Source organism: Erinaceus europaeus, chromosome 2 (genome assembly GCF_950295315.1).
Source record: "Erinaceus europaeus chromosome 2, mEriEur2.1, whole genome shotgun sequence".
Lineage (NCBI taxonomy): Eukaryota > Metazoa > Chordata > Mammalia > Eulipotyphla > Erinaceidae > Erinaceus > Erinaceus europaeus.
In genome coordinates, this window is record NC_080163.1 from 23,128,883 (window position 1) to 23,150,536 (window position 21,654).

Consider the following 21,654-nt stretch of genomic DNA (forward strand, 5'->3'; position numbering starts at 1 on the left):
AGAAGAGGAGATTCTGGCAAAGTATTTTTTTTTTCTTCTCAACATCAGAAAAAGGCAGGGATCAGTAGAGGGAGAGGGAGAGAGGGGGAGAGGGAGAGGAAAAGAAGGGAAGGGGCAGAGGGAGAGAAGGGATAGAGGGAAAGGGGTAGGGGGAGAGGAGAAGAGGGAAAAAGGGGGGAAGGAGAAGAGGGAAAAAGGGGGGAAGGAGAAGAGGGAGGGGGAGAGGGGGCAAGGGGGAGGGAGAGGAGGAGAGAGGCAAAGGAGGAGAGGGGGAGGGGGAGAGGGGGGAGGGGAGAGGGGGAGGGGAGAGGGGGAGAGGGGAGAGGGGGGAGGGGAGAGGGGGAGAGGGGGAGAGGGGGAGGGGAGAGGGGGAGAGGGGAGAGGGGGGAGGGGAGAGGGGGAGAGGGGAGAGGGGGAGAGGGGAAAGGGGAGAGGGAGAGGGAGAGGGAGAGGGAGAGGGAGAGGGAAAGAGGGAGAGGGGGAGAGGGAGAGGGAGAAAGAGGCACTATGTCCCAGATAAATGCAGTCAAGATGACTCAGACAGCCTCCCAGGGAATTTTTACTGTGGGGACTTCCAATTAATAAATCCACTATTAGCTTGTGGATTCAGCAGGATTAGGCTGAATCTTTCCAGATCGCTGGTTGAATTTCTTGATTTGGGGGGGCGGGGGTTGCTATTTACACAGAAGTAGTCTGTTTTTTTTGTTTTTTTTTTTCCCTTCCTTGTAGAAAGAAGAACACATCTGTTTAACTTTCAGGCCACTGGCTCAGCACTGTTGGGGCAGGGGAAGGAGTCACTTGATTGACCATAAATACAATTCCTGCTAAGTCTTCTCTGCTGATTCTGGGGGCAACTGTGTGAGGGAGAGCTGTGGGGACCCAGGCAGAAGGAATCAGTGCTAGAGGTGAGAAGAAGCCCCTGCCAGTGGCGAGAAGGAGGAGGAGGGAGAGAAGAAGGAGGAGGGAGAAGAGGAGGAGGGGGGAGGAGGAGAAGGGAGAAGAGGAGGAGGAGGGAGAGGAAGAGGAGAAGGTTTCAGGACCCAGACGAGGGGGCGGGCAACACTTGAGCTTTTTGACTGTGGCTTCTTGCCCTCCAGGTGTTCGTGGAGCGCTCCCGGAGGAGGCGCGGCCGGCTCAGCCGCCTGCAGCCCCGCGGCCCCGCGGCCCCCCAGGGCGGGCGGGGAGCGAGCGCGTGTGTGCTGCGGGCGGGCTGCGGGGCGCGGGCGGTGGCGGGAGGCGCAGGCGCGCTGCTCGCGGGTCCGCAGCCCCGCGCCGAGCGCCCCGCGTCTCGGGGAGTTGATGGCAGCACCACTGTGCGGCCGCCCGGCCGAGAGCGGAGCGCAGCCAGCCGCCGCCGCCGCCGCTACCCCGCGAGCGCCCAGGATGTGGGGGGACTGGGGCGGCAGCGGCCGCAACAGCTCCGGGGACGGGGGCGCGCAGCAGCCTCGGTTCGCCCGCCTGTGCTGACCTGCCCTCGCTTGCCCCCAAAGAATGTCAGCCAAGTCCAAGGGGACCCCCGCCTCGTCCTCTCCAGCCGAGGGACCGCCGGCAGCCTCCAAAACCAAGGTGAAGGAACAGATCAAGATCATCGTGGAGGACCTGGAGTTGGTCCTGGGCGACCTGAAAGACGTGGCCAAGGAACTTAAGGAGGTGAGAGGTGCGCGGGGTGGGTGGGGGTGCTGCGCGACCTTTGACCTCGGGGTTCTGGGTCCCCTTTTCCTTCCATGGAGGACCGCCAGTTCTCTCAACTCTCAGGAAACTAGAGAGAGAAAAAAATAAATAAATACAAAAATAAATAAATAAAAGCCTGCGGACGGACTTTTCTTTGCTCTGGTGACTCCTCTGAGAAGAGTTGTACTTTGTCTTTTTCTTTTTCCTTCTCTCTCTCTCTCTTAAGCCAGATAGAAATCAACTAGTGTTTTCATCGATGGGGTTGGAGTGGTGGGACGGGTGCATGCGCGCGTTTGGGGCTGGGTGTCCTGTCCCCCTGTCCCGGAGATGGGTGATGTGGAGGGGCTGGGGGGCGGGTGCTGGTTCACCGGGGGTGTGTCCGCAGAGGAAGAAAGAAGCAGTAAAGCCTGGCCCTGAGCGTGCGAGATGCACCTCTCCTGACCTCTTTCTCCCTAGAGTCCTTTGGCAAGTCGTCCCTAGCCTGGCAGCCTCCCTGAGCCAGGTTGAAGGGGGGGGCGGGCTCCGGGCTCCGGGCCAGGCCGGGGAGAGCAGCCCGTGGCAGGGGCGGGGTGGGGGGGGAGCTGGGTTGCAGCTCCCATCCCCGCCTCCTCAGCCTCGGCTGGGAGGAAGGCACTCGGGCTGCCTCCTGGAGGTGCTAGCCTTGTGTGTGTGTGTGTGGGGGGGGGGGGCGATGGAGGGTAGGAAAAGGGGGTCTTGGGACGTCTTCTTTCGCTGCTCTTATAAAACCCCTGCCTTGTGCTCTTACCTCCCCCACCCCCACCCTCCCAAAAAAAATCCCAGTAACCGCCTGCCTTCTTGCCATCTTGTTGTCTCCACTTGGCTTTGAACCCGGGGAGCTGGGTGCGATGGTGAGTGTGCCTGCATGTCTGCGTATAAGGGGGTGGGGGGTCTTGTCACTTGCATCCAGGCGCTTGGGAGTCCTAAATATTTGAGAGCTTTCCTTTCGCATTCTTCACTTCCTCATAGCCCCCTGTTGCCCCCACACTTCTGGTCTGCAACCCCCAGTCCCCCTCCACCCCCATCCAGAGTGATCCGGGTTGAAAGCGGTGTCAAGGCTGAGGCTGCAGAACTCAGGCAGCTGCTCCAGGCATGTTGAGGGCCAGGCAGGATGCAATCACTTGGAACCCAGCCGGCAGCTGGTGGCAGCGGTGCAACTCGCGGTTTCATCACGGAACCGGCTCCTGGTGCTGTTGCTTGTCCAGGAAAGTCTACACCCGCGAAGCCTGAGCGCTAAGACTTTAAACTTCTGGAGGTGGTGGTGGCTTCAGTGGAAGGAAAGGGGTGGGGCATAGTTGGGGTCCGAAATTGTAGCAGTGTTTAGAAAGCCAAAGAAGGAGGAGATTAAGGGGTTGGGGGGTGTTTAAATGTTTGATCTGGTGAGAGTAACCCTCTCCATCCAATCTCCATCCAAACCTGAGCAAAGTCTCCCCACAACCTCCAGCTTCCTCCCACCCTCCACCCCTCCTCAACTCTGCACTCCATCACCCCTCACAGATGAACTGGGCTTGTGTTACCACGTGCAAATCTCATAAAACGGCTTTTCCTTCCACAGGATTCCGTTTGCCAGTGGCAAATGTCATTCCTGTAGGTTGCTCTGCAATGGGAAGTCCTGAGTGTGGAGATTGGGGGAAATGATAGATGCGAGGATATAACTTGTTCTTGTTCCCGGGGCTTCTCCGTGATGGTTGCTTCACAACTGGTTGACAGATGGCGAGGTTATGCATTGAAATTCAAGTCTAAAGATGTCGTTGGCTTCTTTGTTATTCTTTTATTTGACATCCAAAGATGTGTTTTCATCTGAAACATTATGGCGATTTAAAAATTGAGCAAACTTGGGCATGTTCCTTTTGACAGAATTGTGCTTTACAGTTGATGAAATTTCTAAGGTGGGGGAGGTGGAGGGAACCTCTGTCAGCAGAGCTATATGTTTAGTGCTTTAGCAAGGAGCCTGGGATTGGCAGAACTGTAGTCAATCCAAGGTCTGCATCTTTGAGTGCATGCACCTCATATTTAGATGGTGTCTCATTTCACTGCCTGTTTTGGACACTGTGAAATGAAAAGTAACTATTGCCCCATCTCGTTTAAACTTCACATCATTATCATGTAGATATTTGGAAACTATATATATATGAAATTTTTACCTCTTATGACTCTAAGAGTCATAGTGTGATACATCAGAGAATCAGCATCTCTCTTTCCCTTTTATTCTTCCTGTGTTTTCATTTACTTGAAGTTTTTTTTTCTTTTAAGGTGAACATGCTGTTTATAAAAGGAATAGAAAAACATGGGCTCTATACATTCAAGTAAACAAAGACATCTCAAGAGACACAATTTTGACATTTTACTTTGGAAATTTGGCTGCCAGAGGTTGTTTGGGTTCCAATTACATATATGAGAGTAAATTTTATGACTTATAAGTGATGTGAATGCTAGCTACTTTTTTTGTAGTTCAATTGCTCACAGCTTGCTCTTGGAGCTGTGTACATTATGGATGAATCTCCAAACTATATAATACAAATGAGAGTTATTCTGGGAATAAAATATTTATAGGGCATATTTAACCTATGACATTTTGCAGTTGTTCAGCATTTATCTTTTAGAGATAATTCTATGCATATGGCTGAATTGGTCTTTGTGGTAAGTTTGAGTGGAAGAATAACTGAAAACTTCTGTAAAATACAAAGCCTGTTGATCTCTAAACTTTAAATGCTGCTGTTAATTGACTGTTGCATTTAATAGTGTGACAGCTTATGATTAGTATATGCTTAATAGAAGTTGTTATATTTAGAGTTACGATTAGATACAATTTAGGTCATAATGTAGTTTGATATTAATTATTGATTAATTAACTTATTATCAATGTGGAACAAGAATTTAAAATACAAAGTTATTATGACTAGATCACTGTATTACTTTCCATGATAGTGTTTTTCTTTCTTTCTTTTTTTTTTTTTTTTTTGGCCTTTTTCATTCTGATTGAAATTCAGTGGTTTAAATATTTTGTCTTTAAATTTATGCATAATTTCTATGTCAACAATAATTGTATTTTTGATTGAGATTATTCTGAATTTGTATTTGGCTTTAGAAGTTTTACAGGGTCTAGTCATCTGAAGATTGGGTTATTAAATTTGAACATAATAGGGACTGCTTGAAACAATTTAATAATAAGAAACAGTGTTACATTACCATGGGTCTCCTTTATAATTAGTCTTTTAGTTATTATTGGTTAATAATTTCAAATTAGACTATACTATACAATGGGAAATGACTAGGTTTTCTAGAGAATTTAAGGCAGTTTTGTCTACCACCCAGAAATTAGTAAATCCTGAAATCATTTTCATTTTTCAGAAATAATCTGAGTCCTTAATCTTCTATACTAAAATAGAAATATCTTAAGGATATTCTCAAGATATATTAGTTCAACATCTTCTAGGTGCCAAATACTATTGCTTTTTTGTTCCTACTTAGATGGGTAAATTGTAGTTTCTTATGTTGGTGTGCTGGACAGATTAGGTAGGAATGTATTACTTCTGTCTTTGGATATCAGTAGCATAAAATTGTACTCTAGCTTAGGAGGCAGTCTCACTGTAAATAGTCTTGGGAGGAAAGCAGAATTTAAAATAAGAATGATTACATGTATATTTGGAAACTACTGCTTCACTGCTGTGGTATGGATGCCTTCGGTGTAACAGTGGTTAACAATAGTAAAACATGAATTTAAGAAGCTTTGCATTCAGGATATCACTTGTTCATGTATTTTTGTTAAATGTAAGGAACTTTTTAGATCAAAGATAAATGAATCCTTTGTGTATATGAAGAGTTAAAAAGGAAGATGATGGATCTCTTTTTAAGGTGTGCCAAAGATTTGAAGTAGAGCAGGAAAAGAATTACATGAAATGCCATTGCAGTACAAGTTTAATCTTTGCTGTTATTTGATAATGTGGAAATATGGTAAAATTGAAGTTTTAGGGACAAAAATTAAATAGTGGTTACTGTTGGCTTATTAGGTATGTGGTAGTCCTTTTAATGAAAAAAAATGTAGAAAATAAACTGTTGCTTATTTATTTATTTTTTTTTTTTTAAACTAGGTTTTTAAATAACCTGAATTTTTTTGGCATCAACTTCCTGTTCTTTTTTGAAACTCTTACTGGTGAACCTGTTTTGCATCTAATGTTGGTGCTAGTATGGTATCAGAAAATCTTATTGGTTAGGGAAGGACTGGGGTGTTCAATAAACTATTTTCATTTGAAAACAAAATTCATTGTTGCTTCAGTGAAATTCTGTTTTTATTTAGATTAATTATGGCATCATGAATTTTTGAATGTTTTTATATTTTCAAGCAATGTTTTTAAAGTTCACATACAAAAAATTAAATAAAGTTCACATACAGTATATATATTACAATTTTTTAAGATTGTATTTAATTTTCTTGTCTAGGCTTTGGGAGTAGATAGGGCTCTTCTTAAGGAAACTATTGAAATTCATTTTTCTGGGGCCAGGTAGGTGGTGTTGCACATGTTGCAATGCCCAAGGACCTGTATTTAAGCCCCCAGTCCACAACTGCAGGTGAAAAGCTTTGCAAGTGGTGAAGCAGTGCTGCAGGTGTCTATCTTTCATCCTCTCTGTCTCTCTCCCTCTCTATCTTCCCTTTCCCTCTTGATTTCTGACTATCTCTATCTAATAAATAAATAAAGGTAGTAAAAACATTAAAAGAAAAAAATGAAATTCATTCTTCTTCCTTGAGATGACTTAATTATTGGACTTCATGTGTGAGGAAAGTATGTAGGCATTGTGGTTGAGGGTTTAAGTAGCAATCAATTAAATTTAAGCTTAGTTTTGCTTTCAATTTATTTATTTATTTTGCCACCAGGGCATTGCTAGGAGTTCCTGCCTGCAAAGTTCTCTCACTCTCAAGCAGATTCTTTTAGATGTAGGATGAGAGACAGGGAGGAACAGAGGAGAGACACCACCGCACCTCTCCACTGCTTATGAAGCTTCCCCTTTGCAAGGCACTCCCATGTAATGTCTAGTAGACTAGAACCCAGGTCCCCGGTCCCATACATGTTAAAGTATGCTGTCTACTGGATGAAAGAGAGCTACCTCCCTGCCCCGAAGTTTAATTTTGGGGAAAAAAAATAATCAAACTTCATAGGGAACAGTTTATTTTGGATCAGATGTGACTAGAACCAATAGTCATCTGTAAAATGTTTTTAAAATGTTTTCCTCTTTTCATCCACATCAAGTTATATAGTTTATTGCTCTCAGAAATCCTACTGAATATCTGATTGGTTATTGAGTTCTTATATTATGGAATGTATTGCTGAAACAAATTATATAGAGTATATAACTATCTTTAGACTCTTTTACAAATTCTAACATTGTAAATGATGAGAGAATCACAGTCGATTTCTTTATGACTATTGCTGCACTGGTATTATTCAAGGCAGTGTTTCCTCCCTAAACTCAAGTAGTAGATTTACTAAATACTAAATTGCTTTTCAAAATTTTGTTTTCTTAAGCATGATGGCATAGCATGCTACTGAAATAGCTAAATGGTTCTGAGAAAATACATGGAGTCTGTGACCATCTTTCACTTATCTCTGTTCCTAATGCATTAAAAACATTCAATACTCAGAGAATTAGCTGATAAGAAATTCAAGCAGCCTTAAAAATAATAGACAGCTTCAGGCAATAGTGAAGTAATAGATAATAAAACCAGTGTAATAGGTTTTCTTGTTACCTGGAGAGAGAGAGAGAGAGAGAGAGAGAGAGAGAGAGGGAGAGAATGTATGTATAGTACCCTTGCTGCATTGAAGTTCTCAAAGCTATTTGCTTCAAAATGTAGCGATATAGACAGAGATACTGTTGGGAGCCTGCACAATAGTTCAGTTGAATAATGTGTTGCTTTGCCATGTACAGGATCCAAGTTCAAACCCAGCCACTGATGCTTTGAAGGAAGCTTTTGTGCTATGGTCTCTCTCTCTCTCTCTTTCTCTATCTCTCTCTCTCCCTCTCTCCCTTCTCTTTCTCTACTAAAAAAAAAAAAAAGTATAGGGGCCACATAGTGGCACGCATGGTTGAGTGTACACATTACCATGTGCAATGACAGGGGTTAAAGTCCCTGCTCCCCATCTGTAGTGGGGAAGCTTTCCAAGTATTGAAGGAGGTCTACAAGCATCTCTCATTCTCTCTTCCTCCCTATCTCCCACATTTCTCTCAATTTCTCTGTCATGTCAAATAAAATATAAAAACAATTGTCACCAGGAACAGTGGATTTGTAGTGCTAGCACCAAGCCTCAGTGATAATCCTGGGGGCCATTAAAAAAAAAAGTGCAGGCTGGAGTAAAGTATATATTTTTTTTCCAACAAAATACAGAACCTCTGTAAAACCCATTTATGAAAAATTTCATTTTTAGGAGTTGGAGAAATAAAATTCCAACGTGCTTCTGATTCAGATCTAATTAAGAGGCACATAATTGATGTCAAGCTGAAAATACAAGATTTATAAGCAACAAAAGATAATGTTTTTATTTCTCATTTATTTATTTAGGTTAATTTAAAGAGATAATTTTTCATTTTTAGAAATTTATTTCAACATTTTAGAGCATTTTTGGATTCCCAACAATATTGAGAGAGAATTTCCATAACCCTCGCTAGACTAATGTATTTGAACCCATATTGACACATTGCTATAAAATAACATTTATAGTTTACACTGAAATTTACTGTTGCATAATGGTGACTCTTAATATATATACATATAATTATATGTTAGTAATATATTAATATATTAGACATTATGTATCATATGTAATACATCATATGTATACAACTCATTTTAGACACAAAAGTTTCACGAGACAGAGAGAGAGAGACAGACAGAGACAGGGGAAGAGAGGAAGAAACCAGTCCATGCAACAGTGAAGATCCAACCAAGAGCCTCAGGCATACAAATTCTGTATTAGTAACAGCTGAGCTATTACCCTGGCTGCAAGAATACAATTTACGTTGCACATTATTGTACATTGTTTTTGTTTTCTGAGGCAGGATCCTTGCACATGCTTGATTTTTTTTCAATCAGATAGATAGAGAGAGAGAGAGAAAGAGAGAGGAGAGAGAGAGAGAGAGAGAGAGAGGAGAGAGGAGAGAGAGAGAGAGAGAGAGAGAGATTGAGGGTCCCAAAGTATCCCCATGGTGCTGTATCCCAAAGTATCCCAAAGTACTTCCCACGTGGTACCAGGATTCAAACCTGGGCTGTGTTCATATCCTTTTTCTCATAAGCTATACTTATGGCCCAAGGGTATATATATATATATATATATATTTTTTTTTTTCCCTAGCAGTCATTTCCCTAGCATCAGATGTAATGTAGTGAATGAGTATTACATAAGAGTTTAGAAAAAAAATACATAATTATAAAGAAGAATATGAAATTATTCTTTTTCCACTAGAAATGCTAAACATGTGTCTATGTTTGACTTCCAGCCTTTTGCATGCATACTTCTAACATAGATGAAGTCATATAAAATTGTTTAATTATATACAGGAATGTTTTCTGCTTACTTAAGTAGTATGAAATCATAACCTTTACTTAACACTGCTATGCTATTTTATAGTTCCTTAATGTAGGATATTTTGTTACTACCAACTTTTGTCATTATTAAATATTACCAAGAAGAATTGCTTTTGCAGTAAAAAGGGCTGGGACAGATGCATTTTATAGGAGACATTGTCATTACTTAGTGCTCTTCTAAATATGTCTATATTAACTTGTCTAATTACCAAGACATGAAAAAGTACTACTGTTACTCCATATTATAAATAGGGATGTGGGGTCAGGTGATGGTGCACTTGGTTAAGCGCATATTACGGTGAGCAAGGACCCAGGTTTAAACCCCTGGTCTGTGTCTGCAAGGGGGACGCTTCATGAGTGGTGAAGCAGGGCTACAGGTGTCTCTCTGTCTCTCTTCTTCTCTACCTCCCCTCCTGTCTCAATTTATCAGTCTCTTAAAATAAATAAGTAATAAATCATAGAGAAAGGAATGCAGAAGCTTGCAGTGTTGTCACATGTCAAAGGGCAACTGACTTGTAACTACAAATGTAAAATTTCAGTATTGGATATTTTAGTGTCAGAGTACAGACATTTAACCACTATGCTCTATGAATTTCCCAAAATTTAAAAACATTTTCTTGTAAGTCAAGAGTCTAGAAATTTTTAAAAATTCCTTTTTTAAAAATTTTTAAGGAAAATTGCTATCAAGGAGCTTCACAGAATTTTCATTCTCAGCAGAATCCTGTGTGTACATTCTGAGGAAAACCAACGCACATTTAAATTTAGGACTTATTGTGTGCTTAATTATTTCTTTATGCTAACAGTCATTGTTTTCGTTGGGTGTACTCAAGTTTTGACACCCATATTGAAGCTAAATTACTAGTGAGTTAGCCCAACCTTGCAATTTTCATATAGGTATTATAATTGTTACTTTTCTGCCATTTAGCTTTTAACCAAAATATTACTAAGATTATTACATAACTAGTTTTCTTTTTATTATAACTAGAAGGTCAAGGAATGACTAAAATGAGTGCATGATGGCGTCTAGCAATTTATACAGCTGTTTCAAATGAATTTAAAATGTTTATGGGGAACTTACTTTCTCTTGTTACCCATTGCCTTAGAAGGGATACACACTGCAACCCCCCCCCCTCCCAGTACTCTGAGATGTTACTGGTTTGACAGTTGCTTTGCTTATTGCTGGGAGTGATGAGGAGAGAAGTTTGTTGACTTTTTCTTTTTTTATATATATTTATTTTATTTATTTATTCCCTTTTGTTGCCCTTGTTGTTTTATTGTTGTAGTTATTATTGTTGTTGTCGTTGTTGGATAGGACAGAGAGAAATGGAGAGAGGAGGGGAAGACAGAGAGGAGGAGAGAAAGATAGACACCTGCAGACCTGCTTCACCGCCTGTGAAGCGACTCCCCTGCAGGTGGGGAGCCGGGGTTCGAACCGGGATCCTTATGCCGGTCCTTGTGCTTTGCGCCACCTGCGCTTAACCCGCTGCGCTACAGCCCGGCTCCCGTTTGTTGACTTTTTCATCAGGCACAAGGTTACTGAGTTTTCTAATAACACCACATGCTTGTTTATAATTAGATTTGAGGACAACACAAAGGGGAACAGCTGAGGTCAAGCTGCTTATCTTGTCTTCACTCTTTGTTCCTGAGTGAGGTCAGTGACAACCTTGACTAGAAGGAAATGTTCTCTGTCTCATCTATCCATTCCTTTTATGCTCTGCCTTTTCCACTGCTGTAGGGGTGGGAGAGCTATGAAGGGGGGGGGTGTCACTGCTCTGTGGCACAGCACAAGTTCTAGAAGAAAAATGGTGATGGTGAACATGAGAACTGTTGAGTCCTCACCAGGGTATTCAGAACTGTTTTCTTACATAATCTTCAGTCACCCTTTGAGTTATTATAGTTGTTCTATCTCTCTGGAAGTTGAGACCAAGAAGTTACCTATTACAGAGAGCAAAACAGCACTGAGCTACTGAGCTTGATAATTCTCTCTTTTTTTTGCTTGCTGGGTCCCGGTGCCTGCACTATAAATCCACCGTTCCTGGAGGCTATCCTTAAACCCCCACCCTTGCCATTGTTGCTTATCATTGTTGTAATTATTATTGCTGTTATTGCTGTCCTTGTTGGATAAGACAGATAGAAATTGAGAGAGGAAGGGAAGACAGAGAGAAAGAGAGAATGATAGATACCTGCAGACCTGCTTTACTGCTTTTGAAGCGACCCTCCTGTGGTGGGGAGCCAGGGGCTGGAACTGGGATCCTTTGGCCTGTCCTTGCACACCATGTGTGCTTAACCCACTGCACTACCACCCAGCCCCAATAATTCTCCTTTTAATCCATTGTCTGTAACCAGCTTCTCAATTGTTAGTAGCAGCAGTTATTCTGCTACTTTTCATTGAATTACAATTTTCCTCACCATCTTCTACTGCATCTGTCTTTTTTTTCTTGTTGTTCTTACTTTTTTTCTTACCATCTTTTTCCTCATCAACTACTTTGATGTACCTCATAATTGATTCACTTATATCATTTTTTTCTTTAAGTGCCTACATTATTCTTATGTGTTTCCAGTAAAAATGAAATAATGAACAACACACCCATTCCTTTTGGACATACCTGCTAATTTAATAGTTTACAATGAATGCATTTACTACGGATTATAAAACAAAAGTACATAGTAGAGCAAGGGCATAAACTCTTTGGTACTTTTTGTAGATTATTGCTAAAAGGAGGATTTAAACCTAGCAGCTCTCTTTCTCACTCCCACCTCTCTAATCCCTGTGCTATTAATTTCATGGATGATATTTTAATAGCCCTAGAGCTAATCTCTCTGTTTTCTTGTTCTCCTTTGCCAATTCACTCTCTGAACACTGCCAGATTAATCTTCTTAATGCACGGCTTTCTTTAGGCCACTCCTTGCTTAAAAGATCAGGAAATATTCTCCTGCTACTTAAACTGTCAAAAGCGAAGACCCAGCTTTCTAACTTTGCATCTGGCAAACCTATTTCTCTTGTTTTGTCTTATCTCTGCTTTCCTTTAAATGGATAGTAACTCAGAGACCATCCTGGACAATCTTGACACCATAACAGTTTTGACCCAGCTGGAATCTCCCTATTCTCAAGCCTACAGTGACTGCCTTGTATTTGTTTCTGTTAACACTTCTTCTCTGCTTGTCTTATTTATTTATTTTATTTGTTTCTTATTTTATTTTTTATTTATTTATAAAAAGGAAACACTGACAAAACCATAGGATAAGAGCAGAACAGCTCCACACAATTCTCACCATCAGAACTCTGTATCCCACCCCTCCCCCAATAGCTTTCCTATTCTTTATCCCTCTGGGAGTATGTACCCAAGGTCATTGTGGGATGCAGAAGGTGGAAGGTCTGGCTTCTGTAATTGCTTCCCTGTTGAACATGGATGTTGACAGGTCTATCTATACTCCCAGCCTGCCTCTCTCTTTCCCTAGTGGGGCTGGGTTCGGGGGAATCAGAGCTCCAGGACACATTGGTGGGGTTGTCTGTCCAGGGAAGTCTGGTTGGCATCATGGTAGCATCTGGAACCTAGTGGCTGAAAAGAGTTAACATACAAAGCCAAACTAATTGTTGACTAATCATGAATCTAAAGGCTAGAATAGTGCAGATGAAGAGTTGTGGTGGGGGGTTCTCCATTTTGTATATAGCTAGTAGACATATTTTAGTTATATTCCAAAGGGTCTGTGGCAAAGGTCAAGATACTGGCATACTTTAATTATGACTTCTTATCACTATCAAACCACCCCATCAGCTGGGACCCTATCTGGGGAGTCCTGAGGTTCTCAAAGATTCTCAAAGAGACATGAAGGGCCTAATCCCTCTCTCCATTGTTACTGGTCATCTTTATCAGGAGCAACATAATAGACCCCTTTGTAGGCCCACTTAGGACCTTGCCCTCAACATTGATCAACAATGGTAGTGAATGTTCCATACTCTAAAGGGGGGTGGGCAACATACTCTATATTAACCTGAGGAAGATGGATCCTGATATTTGGGCAGCTTGTAGCGTTCCTACTCATGACCACAGAATGTGAGCTCAGATCTACAGGGTTGCAGATGTCACATAGGCTCCTAAGCTGAATATGGGCCCCAGATCACATCAAATCGATGGGGTTTACAGTCGACAATATTTACACACCTTTCTTATATTTGGGAGCTACTCTCTCCCTTGATCCAGCTTTCTGGTCCTTTTTCTAGCCATGGCATCATCTCCCCAGACAATAACTTGGATCCACATGCATTTCAAATGTCAGGCTTAGGGGAAAAATATTTAATTTTTAATCTCCTAATTTTTTAACCTATGTAATCCTTGACACAAGGTTTCTAAGGCCTTGTTCTTGTTATCTGATTAGGAACTTGGAACTTGATCCAGTTCCATGTGATACTAAGTGTGTTAAGGAATAAAGAGCTAGTCATCCCACCAGTGCTTGAGAACCTGCTCTTTATAATCTCGAGAAAATCATGAGTGCTCCAACCCTAGCTTTTCTGTACCATTTTTCCACTTTCTTCTCCATGATTTACATCAACATACAAATAAATGTAAATATAATAGTGATTAACTTTTCTTTCTTTCTTCCTCCCTCCTCTCTCCCTTCCTTTCTTCCAGTCATCCTTCTTTCCTTCCTTCCTTCATTCTCTCCCTTCCTTCCATCCTTCCTTCTTTCTCTCTTTGATTCTCTCCCTTCCTTCCATCCTTCCTCCCTCCCTCCCTCCATTTATTCCTCTCTCCCTTCTTCCCTCCCTCCCTCCCTTTCTTCCTCCCTCCCTCCTTTCCTTCCTTCCTTCCTCCCTCCCTCCCTCCTTTCCTCCTTTCCTTCCTTCTTTCCTCCCTTCCTTCCTTCCTTCCTTCCTTCCTTCCTTCCTTCCTTCCTTCCTTCCTTCCTTCCTTGGTATTGCTGAGATTTGATGTCTATACCAGTCCACCATTTCACTATTTTCTTATTTATTTATTTATTTATTATTTAAGAAAGGATTAATTAACAAAACCATAGGGTAGGAGGGGTACAACTCCACACAATTCCCACCACCCAATCTCCATATCCCACCCCCTCCCCTGATAGCTTTCCCATTCTCCATCCCTCTGGGAGCATGGACCCAGGGTCATTGTGGGTTGCAGAAGGTAGAAGGTCTGGCTTCTGTAATTGCTTCCCCGCTGAACATGGGCGTTGACTGGTTGGTCCATACTCCCAGTCTGCCTCTCTCTTTCCCTAGTAGGGTGTGTCTCTGGGGAAGCTGAGCTCCAGGACACATTGGTGGGGTCTTCAATCCAGGGAAGCCTGGCCAGCATCCTGGTGGCATCTGGAACCTGGTGACTGAAAAGAGAGTTAACATACGAAGCCAAACAAATTGTTGAGCCATCATGGACCCAATGGTTGGAATAGTGGAGAGGAAGTGTTAGGGGGGTACTCACTGCAAACTCTAGTGTACTTCTGAATTCCCACCACCCGATCTCCATATCCCATCCCCTCCCCTGATAGCTTTCCCATTCTCTATCCCTCAGGGAGCATGGACCCAGGGTCCTTGTGGGTCCCAGAAGGTGGAAGGTCTGGCTTCTGTAATTGCTTCCCCACTGAACATGGGCGTTGACTGGTTGATCTATACTCCCAGTCTGCCTCTCTCTTTCCCTAGTAAGGTGGGTCTCTGGGGAAGCAGAGCTCCAGGACACATTGGTGGGGTCGTCAGTCCAGGGAAGTCTGTTTGGCATCTTGCTGGCCTCTGGAACCTGGTGGTGTTTCCAGCAGTTGTGGGAGCTCATGCCAGCAGCTACTTCCAAGTCGTCATCTTGGCTACGCCCCACCCTGACTTTTTAAAAAAAATTTTACCAGAGCACTGCTCAGCTCTGGTTTATGTTGTTGCAGTGGATTGAATTTGGGACTTGGAGCCTCAGGCATGAGAGTCTTTTAGTATAACCTTTATGCTATCAATCTATCTATCATTTCCTCCTACCCTCCATTTTTTTTTTTTTAACTATGGTCCTGCCTTCTTTTCTAAGTCACAGCTGCACCTATTACTACTTCGAAATGTCTATCTTTTTTTCCTCTTCTCTCTCTGGGGCCTGATGAAACTAGGTTTCACATACCTTCAGTCTTCTTCTAACATTTCTCCTCCCTCTGGGAGTATGAACGAAAACTCTTTTTTTTTAGTGTCCAGCTCCTCAGGGTCCAAAGGGGGGTGGGGATATGACACTTAGACAAGGGACCTTGGAGCCATTCAGGGAATGGAACCCCAAACACCTTTATTGGAGCATGTTCATATAGCAGTTTTTGACCTACTTCCCCAAGAATCTGGATCCATCACCCAATTATGTAATTATTTGTCTTTTTGTTATGCATCAGTCTCTTCCTCTAATCCAGTCTGGGAGAAGGCCAGGAGCAGCTAGCTAGGGGTGGTCTCATAGCATATAGTACTGTGAGATTATCCTTAGAAAGCTGTTTCACAACACATAGTACCACAGAAGTTTGCCTCTGAAAGCTGTGCAGCATGTACTGCTCTGAGATCTGCCTCAGAGTGGGGCAAGCTCTGGAAGGCTTGCCCTGTCCACCCTATATCCACCATTTTGTTGGCCACCCGAAAGGTGTTATAGAGGAGGAGAAGAACAAGCCTCGGTGGGGGGTGAGTGCGCAGAGTGTGGACTCTGAACACTATGGCAGGGGATGAAGAAAAAGACAGTGTTTATATGGGGTAAAAAGAAGCCAGGTGCTGGAGCAGGGTGCTGGGGCAACAAGCCGGATAGGGGAATAGGGGAAAACATTTGACAGCAAGAACCAATCAGATATTTTTAGACTCTAGCTTCCTTTTAATGACTCAACTCTGGCTCTTGACTTCCCCTTACCCAGGGCATGGGACTTAAAAATGAGGAAGGGGCTCTTTGGGTTTATCCACATTCCATTGAGCCAATCAGGTTTATCGAGACCAGGTGGAGGGGGAATGGTTATAGCCTCTGGGTCTAACAAGATGGAGGTCAGGGAGGGGTGGGGAGGCTTATAGGTGCATGCCTTCATTTCTCATGGAGAGGTATCTGGGGTTGACCAGGCTCAACCCACCGTGTCCCCATATCTCAGAATACTGTTTTAAGAGGTTTTCTGCAATTTCTTTCCCTAGCTCAGCATGACCTGATCTCCTGCACTTTTTTTGGCATGCAGAAGATAGGAGGTCTGACTTCTGTAATTGCTTCTCTGTGGGACATGGGCATTGATTGGCAAGTCAACCCATACCCCCAGTCTGTTTCTATCTTTCTTTAGTAGAGTAGGGCTCTGGAGAGTTGATGTTCCAGGGCACATTGGCAAGGTTATCCATCCCTGGAGTTCAGGATAGAATCATAGTAGCATCTGCAGCTTGGTGTCTGAAAGGCAATAAGTTATAAGGTAGGACAAAATGTTTAATAAATAGGAACCAGAGAGTAGGAATAGAGCAGTAACAAATAGAAATTTAATGTGGTAAGAATTTAGAAAGTCTACTTTCAGTGTTGTTTAGGGCCCATAATTGTAGTGATTTTTGCCTGAGCTTGATAAATAACATGCAGGTAAACTAAAAATATTGCCTAGGAAGATGTAGTCAGAGTAGAGAATAGAACTAGAAAGCTGTGTTAGGGGAGAGAGCAGATCCCAAACTTAAAATATATAAATATAATTAACCATTTATCGCATCAATCTGACTCAGGGTCCATATATTTCGTACAGGAGCCTGTGTAATTTCGGAGTCCCTGTCAGTCTGCGCTTGCAGTTCATAGTCACAGCTGGGAACATTCTAGTCTTCCTCAAGTGACTGAGTAGGGTGACCCCGTCTTCCTTTGGAAAGTGGAGCAGTCCCTACTATTGCAACTTCATAGTAAGGGCAAGGTACTGGAGAGGGCCCTGAAAGTGCTTCTGGTGACATTCCTGATAGAAATAACCAGTGACGGTGGAGAAGGGGTTGTTTCAACCGGGTGGTGGCACACCTAGTTAAGTACACATGTTACAATGCACAAGGACCTTGGTTTGAGCCCCTAGTCCCCACCTGCAAGGAGAAAGTTTTTCAAATGGTGATGCAGTGCTGCAGGTCTCTCTCTCTCTCTCCCTCTCTCTCTCTCTCTCTCTCTCTCTCTCTCTCTCTTGTCTCCTCTGGATTTCTGGCTGTCTCTCTCCAATCAATAAAGATTAAAGGCAGGGGAGGAAGTTGTTAGAGGTTCAGGTCCATCATATCTATGAAGAAATCCTAGGATTCATTGACTTGGGTCCCAGATGATGGGGTGACTACATTTTTTACATCATTTCATTGGGGATCAGTGGTTTACAGTACAGTTGGTAAGATATGGGTATGGTTTCTAATCTTCCCTGTGATAGATAACTACAAAACAATCTAAGGTCCAACTTAAATCTTTTCCCACCATCATACACCCAGACCCCAAAGTCTACCTCACTGACCCCACACCACCTCCTTCCCCACATTCCTTTACTCTGGTACAATATACCACACACAATCCAAATTTTACTTTCCTTTCCCTTTATGTCCTTGGTTATTAAGTTTTTTCTGTGAATGAGATCATCCAGTATGCATCATTTTCGTTATCTTATCTCACTTAGCCAGATTTTTTTCAAGTTCAATCCAAAATGAGGTCAAGGAGATGGCATCATTTTTAATTTTATTTATTTATTTTTTTTTCTAAAGGGTTATTCTGGGGTTTGGTGCCTGCACTAGGAATCCACTGCTCCTGGAGGCCATTTTTTCCCTTTTGTTGCCCTTGTTGTTTATCATTGTTGTTGTTATTGTTGTTATTGATGTCGTTGTTGGATAGGACAGAGAAATCGAGAGAGGACAGGAAGACAGAGAGGAGGAGAGAAAGACACTTGCAGACCTGCTTCGCCTCTTGTGAGCCTCTGCAGATGGGGAACCGGTGGCTTGAACAAGGATCCTTACACAGGTCCTTGTGCTTGGAGCTAGGTGCGTTTAACTCGCTGTGCTACCCCCCAGCCCTGGCATCATTATTTTTTTTAATTTATTTTTTTATTTTATTTATTCCCTTTTGTTGCCCTTGTTGTTTTATTGTTGTAGTTATTACTGTTGTTGTCATCGTTGTTGGATAGGACAGAGAGAAATGGAGAGAGGAGGGGAAGACAGAGAGGAGGAGAGAAAGACAGACACCTGCAGACCTGCTTCACCGCCTGTGAAGTGACTCCCCTGCAGGTGGGGAGCTGGGGGCTCGAACCGGGATCCTTATGCCAGTCCTTGTGCTTTGCGCCACCTGCGCTTAACCCGCTGCACTACAGCCCGACTCCCGGCATCATTATTTTTAACAGCTGGATATTCAGTAGTATTTTATTGCATGAATATCCCACAACTTTCTTAAGCAGTCGTCTTTTGATGGCTACTTATATTGTTTCAAATTTTGGGCTATTTGTATAGCTATAAACATAGGTGTATATAGATCTCTTAGTGAGGATAGGTGTGTTTGCTTCCTTTTGCTATATCCCAGGGAGAGTAATTGCTGAGTCATAGGGTAAGTCCATTTCTGGAGTTCTGAAAAGTCTCCAGACTGTTTTCTATAGGGGTTTTCCACAGGAGTTGACCCAATTTGTTTTCCCTCCAGCAATGTAGAAGGATTTCTTTTCTAAGATAAATATTTATCTAACTATGTCCCTAACTGTATCCTGATCTTCCCCTAGAATTGATCCTTAGTCTTTTTCAGAAAAAGTCATGGTGTTTTTATTTTTCTAGGTGGAAATTCTTATCATCTTTTCTTTCTGTCCTGCATTATATGCAATTTAAGTGACAAGAAGTCTGGTTGACTATCTTGCATGCATATCTGGAATCCCACCAGTTGTCATCTCTTCTGAATCTTCCACTATGTCCAAGTCAATGGCCTCTCTCATTTGGATTACTCCAAAGGGATTTTGATTGTTCTCTCTCTAAAAACTTTTTTTCTTTTTAACCCAGTAGTCAGGGTAAAGCTAGATTGCATTACTCTTCTCAAATCATTTAAATAACTTCTCATTTCACTCAAAGTCAAAGTGTCAACAGTGGTTATGTGAGTCCCTGTTCTTGATCTCAGCTCTTTTCTTCTCTCTGGTTCTTGCTGTTTCAGCTACAATAATCTTGCTTTTCAAGGATTAAATGTGCCATGAATACTTTATCTTGTGATTTTTGTTCCCAACTTCAATTACCTCCCCTCTTTTTTCTTTTTTTTGGAAACGTTGATTCAGAGGACTGTGGCTGCCATCGGTACAGTTGCTGAAGGTGGATGTCACTATTCCTCGTGCTCCACCAAATTATTCTTCTCCTCAAACATAACTCTAGATAACCAACCTCTTGAGCACACCTCCCACCCCTTCTTAGACCCAAATCTGTTGTTATAGAGTACAGTTCATTGACCAGTTTTCGTGAATCTGCTGTATATTTTCATGGCTAAGCTTACTCTCCTGGTAACTCTTTTCCTTATTTGAAAGTTGCTCAAATGTTACCCCCATGGCCCATTATTATGTCTACTCTGTATGCTACCTGTCTTTCCTTATTGTTTCATTTCTTTAATTTGTATCAGCTTTGGGTATACTAAAGCATTTTTAGTGTTTATTGATTTATTCTCCACAACTCCTATAGAACAGTGATCTTAGAGCAGTGACTTTCCTTTGATGGCTAATCATTAATTGGGTTAACACATAACTGTAATCTTCCCACTTTTGTTCCGACAAAGTTCTCAGGAGTCAGAACTATCACTTTTTTTTTTTAACCTTCCATCCATATATGCTGGATGTAGAAAAGGGCTGTAGAACAGATGCTAATGAAAACATTTTGACAGTAATTTATCCACTTCTTATTCCCTTTCATTTCCTTCTCAGTGGTTCCCATGTATATGGAAATTTTAAAGACTTTCTTTTAATATAAGCCTCAAATGTTGTCTGTAACCCCAGTTATACCTTTACATGAAAATCTAGCTCTGATTTGAGAGTGATCATTATTTCCTTAGACTTAGAGATGCCATTTAAGCCTTTTGAAGCATTGAGAATTATATCTTTCACATCATATGTAATTCTTCTTTCCTTTGGCAAAGTATACTAGCTAAAATAAGATGAAGTTATACCTCCTTTTTATTGTTGTCCTTATTAATGTTGTTGTTATTGATGTCATGATTAGATAGGACAGAGAGAAATGGAGAGAAGAGGGGAAGACAGAGAGGGGGAGAGAAAGATAGACACCTGCAGACCTGCTTCACCTCCTGTGAAGAGACTCCCCTGCAGGTGGGGAGCCAGGGGCTTGAACTGGGATTCTTGAGCCTGTCTTTGCGCTTTGTGCCACGTGCGCTTACCCCGCTGTGCTATTGCCTGACTCCCGGTATACCTCCTTTGTATAGTATTCATAAATTTTTCTGCTTCTTGAAAATCATGTACCTTTCTTGTTACTAGTTGTGAATTTTAAAAGAACTGGAAAATGACATTTATTTAAAAGGGAGGTTGAATAATTTAAAAATTACTTTTAGTCATTTCACTATGTCCATAAGAAGAAAAAAAAAAAAAAAACTGTTCATTGAAAGGGCTCAGTTTTTTTTCTTTTATGTACTCCCTCTAGTGTTCAAAAATATGAGTGTGTTTAATTAGCTAGTTGAGATGCAAAAGAACACATTTTAATGCCTAAATTGGGCCTTCTTAACATGATATAAATCTGTTTTACTCAGGAAATTATATTGTCCTATTATTGCATGCTCAGTGTATTGTATGAAAGACAAATTCCTTCCTCCTTTACTTTTAGAGATTAAGTCACATATGCCTCTTAATCACACAGATTTTCAGTCTACCCATTTTGCTAGAAAGAATATTGCATTTTATGGATTTTTGTGTTTAAGAGTGTGTACCACATTGCAAATGTTTCTTTAACTTTTATAACTAAAGACTGGGGATTTTACTTCGATAACTGTGATATAAATAAAAACCTGAAATGCTGAAACTTGCAAAGTATAAAACACTAATATTAGTTAAAGGAGTGTTTATGAATATAGAATTTAAGACAAATAACTGATAGTATTTGATTTCTTATAGTAAAATATTTAGTTTTAATATATATATTTAAAATTATAAGTGACATAATTTTTTCTGCTAATTTGTTTATATTTTTATTGAAATAACGTTGCCTTGTAATACCATATAAATTCCTGCTCTACCTCTCTGAAAATTAAAGTGTTCCCCATTTTCCTAATTTAGTCTCTTCTTCTATCTTTATGACAATAATTGATCTTATTATCACAAATAATATCTTTTATCTTACAATACACTTTATATATTTGTTTTCTCTATATACCACACACCACATGGCAATTCTCTTTCTTTTTTCTCCTTAAACAATTTGAACAATTTATTTAATTAAAAAGGAATCATCCATCTAACATTTTAAAACACTA

At 41.6% G+C, this 21,654-nt stretch overlaps 1 protein-coding gene across 3 annotated transcripts in view; it reads left to right on the plus strand.

The window, feature by feature from the left end:
• Positions 1 to 488: 488 nt before the first annotated feature.
• PRR16 (proline rich 16) overlaps positions 489 to 21,654 on the plus strand; it is a 368,615-nt gene continuing 347,449 nt past the window's right edge. The window contains exons 1-2 of one of the 3 annotated variants that reach the window (XR_009545743.1): positions 489 to 905; positions 1,491 to 1,650. Coding sequence is in view for 1 of the 3 variants with exons in the window: in XM_060177435.1 (XP_060033418.1) it covers positions 1,492 to 1,650 (159 nt within the window). In the remaining 2 variants the exon portion in view is untranslated. Of the gene's footprint in view, positions 906 to 1,097; positions 1,651 to 21,654 lie in introns of all 3 variants that reach the window. The other 2 variants (XR_009545742.1, XM_060177435.1) reach the window with 2 other exon arrangements.